The 16249-nt window shown below is 43.5% G+C and overlaps 1 protein-coding gene across 2 annotated transcripts in view; it reads right to left on the bottom strand.

Annotated features, from left to right (window-relative positions):
* The window catches only part of SDAD1 (SDA1 domain containing 1), a 40708-nt gene extending 25505 nt beyond the window's left edge, over window positions 1–15203 (bottom strand). The window contains exons 1-10 of one of the 2 annotated variants that reach the window (XM_018553558.1): window positions 14976–15203; window positions 12237–12345; window positions 9730–9824; window positions 9075–9185; window positions 7344–7415; window positions 7164–7264; window positions 5986–6043; window positions 4598–4669; window positions 4407–4508; window positions 259–328 (exon numbers count right to left, since the gene is read on the bottom strand). In XM_018553558.1, coding sequence (XP_018409060.1) covers window positions 259–328; window positions 4407–4508; window positions 4598–4669; window positions 5986–6043; window positions 7164–7264; window positions 7344–7415; window positions 9075–9185; window positions 9730–9824; window positions 12237–12345; window positions 14976–15065 — 880 coding nt within the window. In that variant the 5' untranslated portion in view covers window positions 15066–15203. The remainder of the gene's footprint in view (window positions 1–258; window positions 329–4406; window positions 4509–4597; window positions 4670–5985; window positions 6044–7163; window positions 7265–7343; window positions 7416–9074; window positions 9186–9729; window positions 9825–12236; window positions 12346–14975) is intronic. The other variant, XM_018553559.1, reaches the window with a different exon arrangement.
* Window positions 15204–16249: the final 1046 nt, after the last annotated feature.

Genomic DNA, 16249 nt, shown 5'->3' with positions numbered 1-16249 from the left:
TATATATATATATATGTGTGTAATGTAAATGGGTAAGCCGTATTAGGCCAGTAGAAAGGTATCATTGCATACTACAATACTCCGTTTTGTTTTTATCGATCTATCTATATAGTGAAATGTTGTTTACACCCACTAAAAAGCAAAAGATAATGTTCAGTTGCTCACTTAGCATGTCAAAGTCAAAGCAATTGTCGCACAATATCGCCAGCACAGTTGAATAAAAAAAGTTAGGAATTTAAGTAATAGAACTGTCATTACCTTGAGGGTCGTGTATTAAATGAATAGCAGAGAAGTTGTAAACTTCAGGTCTTTTCTTCTTTTTGTGTTTCTTTGCAAATAAAGAACACAAGAATATATTAATATTTACAGCAGTCAGAATTTTAAAAAACAATACTTCTGTTATTCCTGAGGTAATCAGGAAAACTGCACTATCCAAAATATCCTCATCACAAATATTATATCTGCACTGCCAAATAAAGCAACTGTAATGTTTGTTTCACTTTATTACTAGTAATTTAAAAGTGCACACATGCAATTAGTTAAAGTGACACTATACTCAGGAGGTAAAGTACCTTAACTATTAACATGAATGTATATTATTTGTGTATCACTCAGCTGGAGATCCTCAAATCATCTCTGAATTGGTGCTGACACTGTCCTTCCTTCTGGAGGGTGGCTACTTTTGTTCCCCATGATCCCTGTGGGTGTTGTAAAGTAGCCACCGCTCCAAACTCACTCCCAGGATAGACTATAATGTCTATACAAATTAATAAACTAAACATGAGTGTAGTCCATCACAGGAGTGATCTTGGAGCGGTGGCTACTTTACAACACCCACAGGGATCATGGGGAACAAAAGAAGCCACCCTTAACCCATCAGCAGGACCCGTATCTGCTCCTTTGTGCAAGGAGGCACAGGATGAGCACTGCAAGAGCCCTGCAAAATGACCTCCAGCAGGCCACTGGTGTGAATGTTTTTGACCAAACAATCAGAAACAGACTTCATGAGAGTGGCCTGAGGTCCTCTAGTGGGCCCTGAGCTCACTGCTCAGCACCGTAGAGGTCGATTGGCATTTGCCATTGAACACCAGAATTGACAGGTCCACCACTGGGGCCTTGTGCTTTTCACAAATGAGAGCAGGTTCACCCTGAGCACATGTGACAGACTTGAAAGGGTCTGGGGAAGCCATGGAGAACGTTATGCTGCCTGTAATATCGTTCAGCATGACCAGTTTTGGTGGTGGGTCAGTGATTGTCTGGGTGGCATATCCCTGGGGGGACGCACAGACCTCTACAGGCTAGACAATAGCACCCTGACTGCCATTAGGTATCGGGATGAAATCCTTGGACCCATTGTCAGAACCTACGCAGGTGCAGTGGGTCCTGGGTTCCTCCTGGTGCACGACAATGCCCGGCCTCATGTGGCGAGAGTATGCAGCTAGTTTCTTGAGGATGAAGGAATTGATAAAATTGAATGGCCCCCACGCTCGCCTGACCTGAATCCAATAGAACACCTCTTGGAAATTATGCCTTGCTCCATCCAACCACACCAGGATGCGCCTCAGTCTGTTCAGGAGCTCAGTGATGCCCTGGTCCAGATCTGGGAGAAGATACCCCAGGACACCATCCGTCGTCTCATTAGGAGCATGACATGCATACAAGCACGTGGGGGCCATACAAATTACTGAGTACAGTACCATTTTAGGTTGCTGCAATGAAATTTCAGCACAATGGACTAGCCTGCTGCATCATTTGTTCACTTTGATTTTTTCGGATGTCTTTGAATTCAGCCCTCTGTAGGTTGATAATTTTTCATTTCCATCAAACGATGTGGCATCCTTTCGTTCCCAACACAATACCCAGCATGATTTTTTTCCCCATTGAGATCTGATGTGTTTTCAAAGTGTTCCTTTAATTTTTTGGAGCAACACAAAACACACACACGCTATGAAGTAGATTTTTCAGATCAGTAGGAATTTTTTTTTTGTGGTTTTCCTGCAAGATATTATTCCTGTGATAGTCTACAGATATACCAAGAGAGGAAAACAGAACCATCATCCTACCACATATCCAATTTTGGAGCTACATATATTCTCATTTTTGTGTATACTGCCATAGATCAATGGGTGAACAATAGTGAATGCATATATAATCTCTAGTCTAAGCACATAGATTTTTAACGTAAACTACACATATGTTGTAACACAAGAAAACATTTAAGAGGATATAAAAAAATAAAAATGTGAAAAGTCAAATTTTCTTTATAACCATATACTGCATGTGCACATCAAAGCAGGCCAAAAAGCAAGTATTGTTAAGTTCTGCTGTTTGCCATGTTCCAAAACACCCTTTACAGCTCTGAACTGGTGAGCTAGTTTGGGCTCAGTTTAGATCAAAGTGGCCGGTGTCTTCTCTTCTGCTTCTTTGCCCTGCCTCTGTGGGAAGCAATGGCACTGATTGTCTGCTTATGTAAAGGCAGACAAACAGTGCCTAACACAGAGCCATAGCAAAGAAGCAAAAATAAAGACTACAGCCAGTGGTGCCCAAAAGGAACTTACACCGGCTGACTGGTAAGCAGAGAGCTTTAAGAAATATAAATAGTAAGGAACAGCAGACACAATCAATATCTGACTTAGTGACATTAAAGGCTATTCTCCCCCCCACCCAATGTTAGTGTCAGGACTTACCTTAAATCATGCCTCTTTATTTGATCATATTCTTCTTTACTGTTCTTTTCAGCTGTCCCTCCAGCGCTGGTGTGGGTCTCAGATCCAGCGCTGACTCCTCTTCTCTCATGCCCCACGGTGTCTGTGCGGGTGCACGCTGCTCCGTAGACTTACCTTGCGTCTCTATTCGTCTCCTTGGCCGAACATCTGAACTGCGCATGCACCCGCCCCATGATCCTTTGCGGACGCCCGAGAAATCTTCAGATGTTCAGACGGGAGCGTGCGGTAAGTTTAAACCTGTTTCAAAAGGTTTTTGTTTTTAAAGTTTTTCCATATATCTACTGCTTGCTAGCAGTAGATATATGCAAAAAAAAAACGTGAGGGTTTAATAACCCTTTAAGGCCTGTTTTGTGTGCAGAACACTAAATTAAGGTGCCTATTTAGATAGTAAAGAGTAAATGGATAGTAGAGAGCTCCTTGATTGAAGGAGAGCTAGTCATCTGTCAGGTCACATGACTGGGTTCCCCTGCCTTATTTTCTCCTCACTTTTTATTGCAGTCTGCTTTAGACTCCTGAAGCCAATGGCACACAATGCCCATCAGTAAAGCACACCACTGCATTTTATAACTGCGCAGAGGTTTTTTTTTTTTATATCAGAAGTATTGCTACAGGCCAACCATACTGCTGCTAGTTAAATAAGCCCTTAAGTAACTTACTTATCGAAGCCCTGTCATGCAAATGTACATCTCGTGATTTTCGCTTGTAATCCACAGAAGTCTACCTCTTTCTGAATTAGTTACACATGAACATCTTTAAATGATCTTAAAAGGAGAACTATGAGGAGAGTTCTTTTCACTCACCTCATAGTTCTAGCCGACCTGTGACAATGAAACTGTCACAGGTCGGCTGAGTAGATCGGGAGGTGAGCGAACACATACAGGCGTTCGCTCACCTCTCGATCCTGTCACGGCTCTCTGCCGTGACAGGGGAGGAGCTGGATTCCCCGCTGCGACCTGCCAGCGCTGACTGGCGGAACGGACGGGGGAGGGGGCGGGTACAGCTGGCTCTGCCTCTAGAAAGGCAGAGCCAGCTGTCAGTCACGCAGCTGGGCGGATCCAGATTTGTCGGGATCCGATTCTGCGTCTCAGTATACCGCGAGCAGCAGCTCGCGGTATACTGCGGCGTCTCAGTATCGCGGTATACTAAGCCTAGGGTGACGGGAGAACGCTAGTTTGTGCCCTCCCGTTACCCTAAGGAGAACTATGCGGAAAAGCCTTAACCCCATAGTTCTCCTTTAATAGCAGTATTATCAGACAACAGCTTAGCTGACAGTGCCAGAAAACATGCTGTCACAGCAATATTGAGCTTTATAAATTAACCTAAAAGACTTGTTTCAGTACTGATCCGCCTTAGCTCTGCTCATTAACAATTTGTGGACATTTACAGGGATATTCACAAATTTCCACTAGCTAAGAGGAGTGATTAGGTGGGTACAAACAGGAGTCTGCACTGTGGGAGCCTTTGCTGAACATGTCAAAGTGGGAAGATGCTATTCTATAAAAAATTCTATATTCCATTCTATAATAAAAAACGTCAGTAATGTTTGTACTTATAATGCATTGAATATTATTAGCTTCATTTTGAAGAAGTCATTGATGACTGCCAGAGACCAAATTATGAAAATTCTGTAATCTTCAAAACGCAATGATGTCTTTGTCACAACAACTACTACATATATACCTTCAACACTTTCATGGCCTTCTCAAGCTTCTTTTTGCTCTTTGTATTCTTTTTACTAGTGGCGTATCGCACCATTAGATCTCTAGCAGTAGGGCCATCGTCCTTAAATGAAAAAGAAATGAACACTTATTTTAGCTGCTAAAGTAATCCTTACTTGTTAATGTAGAGATTCATATGAGCATGTGCCTCACCTCGGACTCAGAATCACTGTCATTCTTCACCTCATCCTTCCCTAGGAAGAACTGCAAAGCAGCAACTAATATCTGAGAAGAAACCACGTCAATTAAACACATGTGTATTCTAAGCATATCTAACTAAAAAAAAATAGAAAATACAGCCAAAAAAGAATTACTGATCAGCACAGCAACAACATGAAGTGTATGTCTGAAGAAAAAAAAACAACAACATTCAGTGCAATACACCAAGTCGCCGCATATAGGATGACCTAGCCCTTAAACACGCTGCAATTACAGGTAAATACTTGCGGATCCCGACAGAAATCCAGTGAGCTCTTAACTTCTTGTAATGCGCTGACAATGTCGCTTCTGCTGCACTGAAATCCCAGAGTTCTCCTCTGCTATATTACAGGACACATCCCCATTATCATAGGAAGATGAGGAGACAGGGGGGTGTTCTGTAACCAGCTGGGGAGAACTCTACACTAAGTCTAGCAGGTTACCACCTTAAACAATGAGGCGATTTTAAACTGGAACACAAACACCTGGTCAAACTATGACTGAAAGTATACCATGTAACTAATGTCTAAATTGCTCTAGTGATGGTTTCAACTAAATCTATGATTGAGATCTAAGGACTTAAGATTTTCATGCTGATGAAAGTCACACAGAGAACATGGTGTAGTGAATAATTCTTGTCCACGCCAACACTGAAAACAAAATTCTTGCGTCCTCTGTTGGGATTTTCTGGACCAAAATGTCCTAGTGCTGCCACCCCGGCATCAATGGCTCGGCCCCAAAATAAGCCTATGGATTTACTAAATTGTAGAGAGTTTTGCATTTACATACATTACTAAGTGGAATTTCAGAGGCACTTTGAAACGACTGCCTGTAAAGCTAAAAAGGTATGTTTACCCTATGATGCCCGTTTTAAGTACCCATTCAAACCTGCGTGAGTGTGTTACAGCATACATGGTAAATCACAAGTGTAGGGTCCTTATTAGGTTCCCGATAGCTGTGAACCAACCACACAGGAAATAATGGGATTTCTGTTTAAAAAGCATTTTTGCGCAAAAATAGGCCCTAAATGGCTAATTTTATTACCGATATATACTTACATGGGCATTGGCCCAAGCCAAGTATATACATTTTATACGTAACAGGACCATGGGGGATCCTGTAAAACACTGTAGTAGCTAATGCTTTAAAGCGATTTTCCAGGTCCTGTACTGCGTAAAAACATACAGTCATCGTGGCTGTGTAAATCTATCTATCTGAAATTCAGCTTTGACTACAAGCTTGCTTTATTTTTAACGGATTACCCATGAATAACTGCAGAGAACAGACTAACTATTATGACATATTTGAATCCACTAAGATGCAAATGGCTAATATTTACTTACCTTGGTGACTTTAGAAAAGCATGTGGTTGTAATTACATTGACAGTTTTGGCATCATTCCTATAGAGTACAATGACAAGTACAAAATTTACTAACCAGAAAAAGTCCATTGCACATGTCAATTTCTTATATATGTTATAAATGTAAAATTACAACTATAGCAGCCCAGGGATTGCTAGATGTCCTGGTGAAAAAATTTTTTTTTTTTTTTTTTTTTTTAAACAGTTATTAAAACAAATTACTATAATAGTTATGTTAAAATAGCACTGACAGTTCTAGTTGCCTAGCTCTCATGTTGATCCTCTGGCTGTAATACTTGTTGTGACAATGACCAAAACACGCACACATATCAGGAATGTTTACTTTACCTGCTAGATTCCATGTCAATGACTGACAAAATTATAAAGCCAGAGACTGCTAGGCAACGTATACTTTGAGAAGCATGTCAATGAGGTCACCCCGTCCATTTATTCCAGGAAGGTGATCTTTAAGAAGAAAACTAAAGCAAAAGTTGGCCCTCTTATGATTACCCTATAGGCCAGGGACTTGCGGTCAGGTGAGAGCCTCACCTAGTATTATGGAGGGAAAAAAAACGGTCAGCTTCAAATCTGAAGCCGACAGCTTTTTCTCCATTCAGAGCAGCTTGTAACTGGTTACAGGGCAGGGAAAGCCTCCCTATTGTGTAACCTGTCACTGACGGAGCGCTGCCTGTTAATTACAGGCGGCGCTGCATCCGGCTTTTGACAGCTAAGTTAGGTTACACAGCAGCGGGCTTCCCCACTGCTTTGTATAACCTAACTTAGTGAGGCAAGAGCTGCAACAGCCTCTACTTGCAGTTAGAGGCTTAAGCTCTGTGGATGGCTTGGACCAATGGCAAAGCGCTTTTGGTCCAAGCTGGCCAATAAAAAACAAAACCAGTGAGGACATCAATCTCGTTGCATCACCGGTGACGAGCAAGTGAGGGACAGGTAGGCTCCTCCCTTCCTCCACAGAGCTCAGTGACTAGGTTGGGAGCAGGAAGGAGGCAGGCAGGGAAAATGCCTCACCAAGAACGGACTCCGCTGCCTGTCACTGCTAAATGCAGATAGGCAAGATATGCTCTGTTCAAAACATTTTAGTTTCAGTAAAATGAATATATTTACAATGTTACAGACCAGTAGAATGAAGGGATTGTACTTGCCAGATATTTCTCCTGTATAACTCAATCATGACATCCAATGACATTTTGGCTGCTGTGGCATTGCTGTCTCTGAGCATTGTGTACATGAAATTCTGTAGGGTCTAGAATAATACAATAAATGTGGTTATTTCATTGTTTACAACAGCAGAGCATGCTAATCTATTGCACAGAAGTACTTACCGTGTTCACTTTGTTGTTTTTATGTTTTGCATTTATATTCTTGATATCAGCCACAATGTGAGTATATAACGTCTAAAAACAATAAGAACAAACATATAGATCCACCATAAAGATATAGATTTGATAGTGTTTATCAAGTATGCCATTAATAACTCGATATATTATGCCATGCTACACATACTATATTGAGGTGCTGGTATTGTATGCAAATAATGGCCAGCTTTACTCATAATACCAATTAAAAAAAAAATACACAAGGGTTGTCGTGCAATTATGATCACACACCCAATACAATCCAGATATAATGGGGTCTATTCACAAAGCTACCGAAGGATCTAGCCGTAGCTTCGGCTGATTCTTAGGGAACTTCGGCCCCAGGACCCCTTCGGTTCAGGGAGGCTGTACGGGCTATTCACTATAGCCCGTACAGCCCCCGAAGTTGGCCAAGGGGCTCAGTCGAGCCTAAAGGCATACGCTTCGGCTCGACTGAGCCCAGGGAAAATTCAAAGCTGGCCGAACGGCCGGCCGAGAGCCTGCTTCTGACAGCTGGGCGGAGCCAGCCGTCATCTCACAGCTGGCTCCGGCCACTTGCAGAGAGATCAGCGTCCCTGGTTACCAGGTAACCAGAGATGCCATTCTATCATTACACCGAGAACCCGTCGGAGCTGCTGTAAAATCACAGCAGCTCCGCCGGGTTCTGTGTGTAATGACAGAAGGCGTCCCTGGTTACCAGGTAACCAGGGACGCCTTCTGTCATTACACTGTGGCTCCTCAGTACACTGAGTACCCGGCAGAGCTGCTGTAAAATCACAGCAGCTCCGACAGGTTCTCAGTGTGTAATGACACATGGGCATCCCTGGTTACCAGGTAACCAGGGACGCCCATGTGTCATTACGACGAGAGCTTAGGAGAGCTGGCAGTGATATGAAAGCTCTTATCTTAATGACAGAACAGCGTCTGCTGGTTACTAGGTAACCAGCAGACGCTGTTCTGTCATTATGATGAGAGTTTAGCAGAGTCGGCTTTCATAGCCCCGCCGTCTCCGACAAGCTCTAATTCTAATGACAGCTGGTCCCGGCCAATAGAAAACAGTTGGGCGGAGCTAGCTGTCAATGCTAGCTCCTTCCAATCGTTTTCTATTTTTGTTTTTTCTACTTTAACTGTTTATCTATTCTGCTCGGTACCCCAGAGATGTACCGAGCAGAATGGCCGAGCCAAATGCCGCTCAGCGGCATTCGGCTATTCACTCACTGCTGATCGGCCTCTATAAGAATAGGCCGAACAACAGTGAGTAGCCTGCTGGAGGTTCGACTCAGCCGATCCAAATGTTGGATCGGCTGAGTCGAACTCCTTCTGCACTTTGGGTCAGCCGACCCGAAGCCACCCGATGTATGGCTGATTTCACTTCACTTTGGTCGGTTGTTCACTCGGCTGCCTACGGCAGCTTTGTGAATAGACCTATATATATTTTAGCTTCAGCAGTAAGATGCAATCACCATAATTCATGTTTCTGACCTGACCACTGCTACAAAAGTAACATAAAAGAAAAAAACTCACATTTCCTCAGTTGAGATTCAGGTGCATAAACACGCTGGTTGGCAATTTGTTCTAGAAACACCCAACCAAACCTTAAATATTACTTTGCAGTTGACTCAACGTTTAAGGGGACTGGCACACATGTCTGACAAGAAACAAAATAAAATCCTAAATGACAATATAATATTGCTTTACCTTCCTTAGAAGTTTATCGTGGCATCTGAGAAGCTCGAAGAAAAGCTCAAGAAGTACTGTTGGGCTTATTAAATCTTTGTTCCTCAGCAATATCAGAGCTTTGCAAAAAGTCTACAATAAAGGTAATAAGGAAATGTTCATAACATAGAATCCTACAAAGTGTAAAACCTACACATACTAAATGCATATTATTAACTCTAGGATCATAATCATTCCCCAGACAGAGGAATGCCTCCTATTGTATTGTATATTAGATTTTTTTAATGAAGAGTTATGTTTTAATAGGGGTTCCACATTGCCTCTTCCCATGTTCTTTGGCTGAATACCAACATCCTAAATGAGGAAATTATATATTGTTATGCGTACCAGAGGCAACACCCATGTTTGATTGACAAAAGGATTAGGGAGATGGGAAAGTATTCAAATCGCTAACCACCCATAAAATCAGTTGTCTTGAAGGGCCTGATGGGTGAGGGGAATATTCCCTTATGTGAGAGGACCCCCCTAAAAGGGTTCAGTTTAACACAGACAGTAGATAAAGAGGGATAAATGGTGCTAGATCTAGTGCACAGCAGAACGCTGCATACCGACACACAGTACAGTGGCAGCCCTGCCAGAACAAGCACTGCTTAAGTAAAAAGATGAAAATAATTACCATTCTAAGGTCTGAATCCATTACTGTGTGCTGTGAAGACAATACAGATTTCAGCTGCTGTGTGCAAGTCACCTGAAAAGGGGAGATTGCATAACCTCAGCTTTGAGGCCGCATCTCCCTCCCATGCTTTCAACCACAGGGCCCTGCGGGAAGAGTTAATAAGGGCTGAAGATCTGGCCGACATCCGCACAGATTCTGCTGATGCCCTTTTTAAAAGAACCTCAATCTTCTTATCCATGGTCTCGTGTTTCCTGTGTGTGGGGGAGGAGATTCCATCTCGTGATGCTGTCCTGGAAGACGTTATGGGAAATTGAACTTTATTGATTTTTAATTAACTCATCTCCCAATTCATTTTAGCCAGTCAAATGCTTACCCCATTCATACCCATGTACCAATCATTGCGGTTTTCCCATGAAATAAACCTACAATGCCAGATAGTTTCAACTACAAATACAAACATCTATACACAGCACCTTGCCCTTCACACTGTCCGTTCCCGTAGCTCCGCCCACCTGCCATTTTTTTAAACCCGGCGGATCGCCGCCAAATGAATTATTGTTAACCCACACACATTATTATTTGTGGCCACACATGAACACCCCTTATCACTCATCAGCATCTCCCCTCACTGTCCACACACGTAAAACAGTGTTTAACTCCGGCCCGAGCCAGCAGAACACAACGGCACAGCTGCCGACCGCAGCACACTTCACCTGTGACACTCCGCCCACTGTTTCTTTTTAAACCCGGCGAATCTCCCGCCAATGTTACCCACTTCTTTTCGAGCTTCAGAAAGAGGATCTCCTCGAAACACATTGCTCATGTTATACTATTCCGTGCACCCCCCCCTTCCTAACCGACTGTCACTTTCACCCCATCACGTTTAGAACAAATACCACGGCCAAGAACAGAGGCAGCTTCCCTATCAGCCCCTCGGCACACACGGCACCCAGTCTATATCTGCTCTCTGCTTCAGCCCTTGACCTCTGAGCTCACCAATATATTTGATGATACGATTCCCAGCCGCCATGGCCAACTCCTAGGACATGTCCTGTTTCACCCCTACTCCTTCACCTGGAGACCACCGCAAATTGAACAATATTACACAACACTTCCTGCAGCGCCAGAATCGCCACCGCGCCCGGACTTCTGACACCACAAGTAAGTTCTTCACTTTCTGAAAATAATTTTTCATTCAAATCACACCATTTATATTTTTGGATTTGCGCTCTTAGTGCCTCATCATTACGTTCACAGGGTCCTCCTCCTGTTTCTTGGGATTTAGATCTGAACTCATTGCTGGCTAGTCCAGTACTCTCCAGCGCTTTGTCTGAAACCATTTCTGGGTGCTTTTTGACGTGTGCTTTGGGTCATTGTCCTGCTGTAGAACCCATGACCGCTGACGGAGACCCAACTTTCTGACACTGGGCCCTACATTGCACCCCAGAATTCTTTGGTAATGACATGCACAGTCACGATATCCAGTGCCTGAAGCAGCAAAGCAACCCCAAAATATCAGTGAACCTCCACCATGTTTGACTATAAGGACTGTAGTTTTTTTCTTTAACCACTTGCTGCCCGGAGCAATTTCTTACATTTGCACACACACATGATAAAATCAGAATTTTTGGCTAGAAAACATCCTCAGACCCCCAAACAATTATATATTTTCTGAAAGCAGAGGCCCTGTAGAATAAAAAGATGCTAGTTGCAATTTTTTATGTCACACGGTATTTGCGCAAATGTTTATCAAAAAAGTATTTTCTAGGAGCTGGAGAATCTGCTGGAAGCCTGCTGATCTCTCTCTGATCCATCAGGAGAACCCACCATGCAGGTCCCGGGCTTTGGCGTGCCAAGCTTGCTCCCGTGATGGACTACAATCTTAACACAAACTAGTCGTCAATCACTGGAGCCTTTTTTTTTTAAATCCGATTAACCGATTAATCGAACTTAATAATCGGCCAACTAATCGATTATGAAAATAATCGTTAACTGCAGCCCTAGATCGCACGTATTTAAACAGCAATCGTCTGCTGTTTAAAACGGTACCAAGAACACGGCTACAGTAGCAGTAATGGTTCGTGGTATAACCACTTCCAGTGGATGATGTGTATTTATGTGAACTCGGTTGTTCACGTAAATACAAAGTGGTAAATATAAAGCGGTTAAAGGCCTCATTTCTTTTTCTAAAAACAGTAGAATGATGGGTTTTACCAAAAAGCTTTTAATTTTGTGTCATACCAATACAAACAAAATAAATAAACATGAGAATGCCTAAACATTTGTAACTGCAACAATTTTCTGCATCTGACAAATGTTGCAGTGCCAATATTTTTGGCTATGACTGTATATAAACAATGATGCCAATGTTTTAAAATATGCATTCTTATTGACCCTTAAAGTCAAAGGAACTAGCTAAGCAACTAGAAGAAAAGGAATAAAACACGATCATTAAAATGCCCAAGTTATAATGCAAGTATTATGTGTGAAGAACACTTACAGAACACTTACCTGTGCCATAAACATGACCAGCGTTGCTAACTCCTTGTTCGATTTGTCTGGTTGAAGCTTGAAAACCTCAACAATGGACTGGTAGTGCTTGTGCTGCTGTATAAACTTTAGACACAAAAAAGGCATTAGGGATTACATTAAAAAAGAGTTAAATTTCAGTTCTTCTAGATTAAATATATAGGTAATAAAGGCATGAATTAAGTCATCTTCAGCCAAATAGTCGTTGTAGCCAATAATCTGCAGTCACTATTTGAGTATTCCGACAGCCGCAAGCATCAATAGCTGGCAGGGAAAATTCGTCAATCCATGCTGTTGAACATGGATGGAAAAATCTGTTTTCTTTCAATCAACTCACAGGCAGATGCTGACTGGATGCTACAGGCAACCAAACCAGTTGATACAGAACTTGAGATAGAACCCCCTTGTGTTGACATGATCACATCTTAAAGGGGACCTTGTAGAAATATACATGGTACCACAACCTTTTCAATAAAATTGCAGTCCCTTGCATTTTGTTGCAAGGTCCATTTAGTGATGTTTAGATATAAACATCACTTCCTGTAGTTTTCTTACTGGTATGTGAGCCATAACATGACCGACATGCTTCTTGCACTGCTAAACTATCAGCGTGAAATACGGAAACACTGCAGGAACATTCTGCTACAGTAGCTGAGAACATATAAAACTGTATCCTTCTGGATGGTAAAATCCACCTCCAGCCTCTGCCAGGTTTCTGTTAAAATCTGTGACATAATTAGCGATAACAGAAAGTGATGAAAAACTTTCATAAGGGGACAAAAAACCCCTCATTAATGGGTTGCTCACACCATGTACCATGTTCGTTAATCTGAGTTTTTCTGCACACCACTGTACCATTATAGTGTAAACAATTGTTTTCTATATGCCCTGTTCACACCATAAACACTATATTGCCAAAAGTATTGGGACACCCCTCCAAATCATTGGATTGCAGTGTTCCAATCAGCTCCATGGCCACAGGTGTATAAAATCAAGCACCTAGGCATGCAGACTGCTTCTACACACATTTGTGAGAGAATGGGTCGCTCTCAGGAGCCCAGTGAATTCAAGCGTGGTACCGTGATAGGTTGTCACCTGTGCAATAAGTCCATCTGTGAAATTTCCTGGCTACTAAATATTCCACGGTCAACTGTTAGAGGTATTATAACAAAGTGGAAGCAACTGGGAACAGCAGCAACTCAGCCACGAAGTGGTAGGCCACGTAAAATGACAGAGCAGGGTCAGCGCATGCTGAAGCGCACAGAAATCACCAACTGTCTGCAGAGTAAATAGCTACAGACCTCCAAACTTTGTGTGGCCTTCAGATTGGCACAACAGTGCGTAGAGAGCTTCATGGAATGGGTTTCCATGGCCGAGCAGCTGCATCCAAGCCTTACATTACCAAGTGCAATGCAAAGCGTCGGATGCAGTGGTGTAAAGCACGCCGCCACTGGACTCTAGAGAAGTGGAGACATGTTCTCTGGAGTGATGAATCACGCTTCTCTGTCTGGCAATCCGATGGACGTGTCTGGGTTTGGCGGCTGCCAGGAGAACGGTACTTGCCTGACTGCATTGTGCCAAGTGGTGGAGGGGGATTATGGTGGGGGGTTGTTTTTCAGGGGTTGGGCTTGGCCCCTTAGTTCCAGTGAAGGGAACTCTTAAAAGGAGAACTATGGGGTTAAGGCTTTTCCCCATAGTTCTCCTTAGGGTAACGGGAGGACACAAACTAGCGTCCTCCCGTCACCCTAAGCTCAGAATACCGTGAGCTACAGCTCGCGGTATACTGAGACGCCACAGCCTGAACGGATCCCGACAATTATGCCGGGATCCGCCCAGCTGCGTGAGTGACAGCTGGCTCTGCCTATCTAGAGGCAGAGCCAGCTGTACCCGCCCCCTCCTCCGTCCGTTCCGCCAGTCAGTGGTGGCGGATCGGGGAGGGGGAAATCAAGCCCCTCCCCTGTCACAGCAGAGAGCCGTGACAGAAACGAGAGGTAAGCGAACCTGGTATGTGTTCGCTCACCTCCCGATCTACTGAGCCGACCTGCGACAGTCTCATTGTCACAGGTCGGCTAGAACTATGAGGTGAGTGAAAAGCACTCACCTCATAGTTCTCCTTTAAGGCATCAGCATACCAAGACATTTTGGACAATTTCATGCTCCCAACTTTGTGGGGTCATGGGACCTTAGATCGCTGAAGCCCAGGGAAGAAAAGGCTGTGGGGACCGGTCTAGCAGCCAGGAGAGACCAAGGATTAGGTGAGTATATATTAGTTAACCCACACAGTAGCCCCACTGCAAGGGTTAATTTTTCTAAAGGTTCCTACCCCTTACTTTTCCTAAAGGTAAAGTAAGAATCATAATGTCTAGCAGTGCCTTTATTGCTTTGTCTCAGTGACAACTGCATCTCACGTTTCTTGTGCTGGTGTCCCAGAGACAGGAAGTAAGGGCAAATGTCCCTAATGTTGTCACAGACAGAAGTCATAACCTGACAGGAATGTTAAGGCCTCACCACTGCATCCAAAACGTTGCAAAAATGCATCTGGAGTTCTTTAAATCATAGTCGGAGAAAACTAGATACTACATATAGTGCTATTCAGCTACTACGGCGTGCTGCTTTTATGTCAGCTGTCTCCCTGAATAAGCCTGTTTCATAGATCGTAGAAAAGGAGATGTACTGGTTGTGTAGACACCATGGGACATGCTGAGCTCCTCTCTTACCTCTTCGATGTAAGAAGCTGGATCCCTCTTGATCAGATTCTGTAGCTGAGGAAGATTGGTGGGCAGCTTGTTGTTATTTCTCCCAGACATGGCGGCGATGAAGGCACCTCTCACAGTGATGAACCGAGTGACACTTTATACTGTATATCGATGACTGCAGACCGAAGTTTTACCGACTAGTACACGTGTTTACAGCAGTGGAAGCCGCCATGCTGTACACCTCATGACGTCACGACGGGAGCTTGTAGAGAACATATCTAGTTTGGGGGAAAAATCTGCCACTGGCGCCATCTACTGGTAAAATATGAATTACATCGTGCAGAATGGAAGAAGACTAGCTGTATCTAAATGCTACTGAAATGAGCAGCGCATTGTTTTACGTTGAGCAGCACACAGTGATTATGTTCTGAATCCAGACCAGAGTCAAAGCTGCAACCGAGTCCTGGCGCTCCACCACTGACTCCAAGCTGTAGAGAGACTACAAATTACAGCCCGGACAGGAGGAAGAGGGCCCCAGTGACCAACGCCATTTCTATAAAAAGGCCCACCGAAATCCTCAGCACCAGGCCCGTGATGCTCTTAATCCGGCCCTGTCCATAGCTGGACCTGCACTGCGTGCTTCCCATAGCCATTGCTAAGGCCAGACACCTGGGGCACTAAAGAATATTTTGTGGGTACCAGGACTGTGACATACGTGTGCTGTGTATCCTCCTTCAGGTGTGATCACTACAATACATTTGCTTTAGTTCCGAACCTTTTAAAATAACCTACTTGATAGACTATTCCAGGGGTAGGCGGCCTCAGCACTTAAGCTGTGGTGAAACTACAAATTCAATCATGCCTCTGCCTCTAAGAGTCGTGTTTGTGACTGTCAGTTTCTTGGGAAGCCTCACAGGACTTGAACTTTCACAACGGCTAGAGTGCCGGGGTTGCCTACACCTGGACTCATTGAGATCTATTGGTCAAGGATGTCTACAGAGGTGTAAAGTTGTCCACTGATGCTTACTAAATTGGCAAAGTATATTTGTAAGGCCTCATTCACACACAACGCAAGAGCAAAATTGTATATTGAGTATATGCGCGTATGTACGTGCGTATACATACGCATATGCGTGCACTATATGCAATCCCAGAATGCATCACTCGTAATGGAATTTTTAATGTGCGTGTAAATACGCAGCAATACGTTGGCCGGACGCATCTCTGTTTCATTCTGTTTTTGCGCATATATACGCTACGCAAATATGCGGCTCCATACGCGGCTATGTCTATGG

This window comes from Nanorana parkeri, unplaced genomic scaffold, assembly GCF_000935625.1.
Source record: "Nanorana parkeri isolate BGI_ZX_2015 unplaced genomic scaffold, ASM93562v1 scaffold124, whole genome shotgun sequence".
Taxonomy (NCBI): Eukaryota; Metazoa; Chordata; class Amphibia; order Anura; family Dicroglossidae; genus Nanorana; species Nanorana parkeri.
Note: the sequence above shows the minus strand (reverse complement) of the source record. Positions and strands in the feature narration are given on the sequence as shown.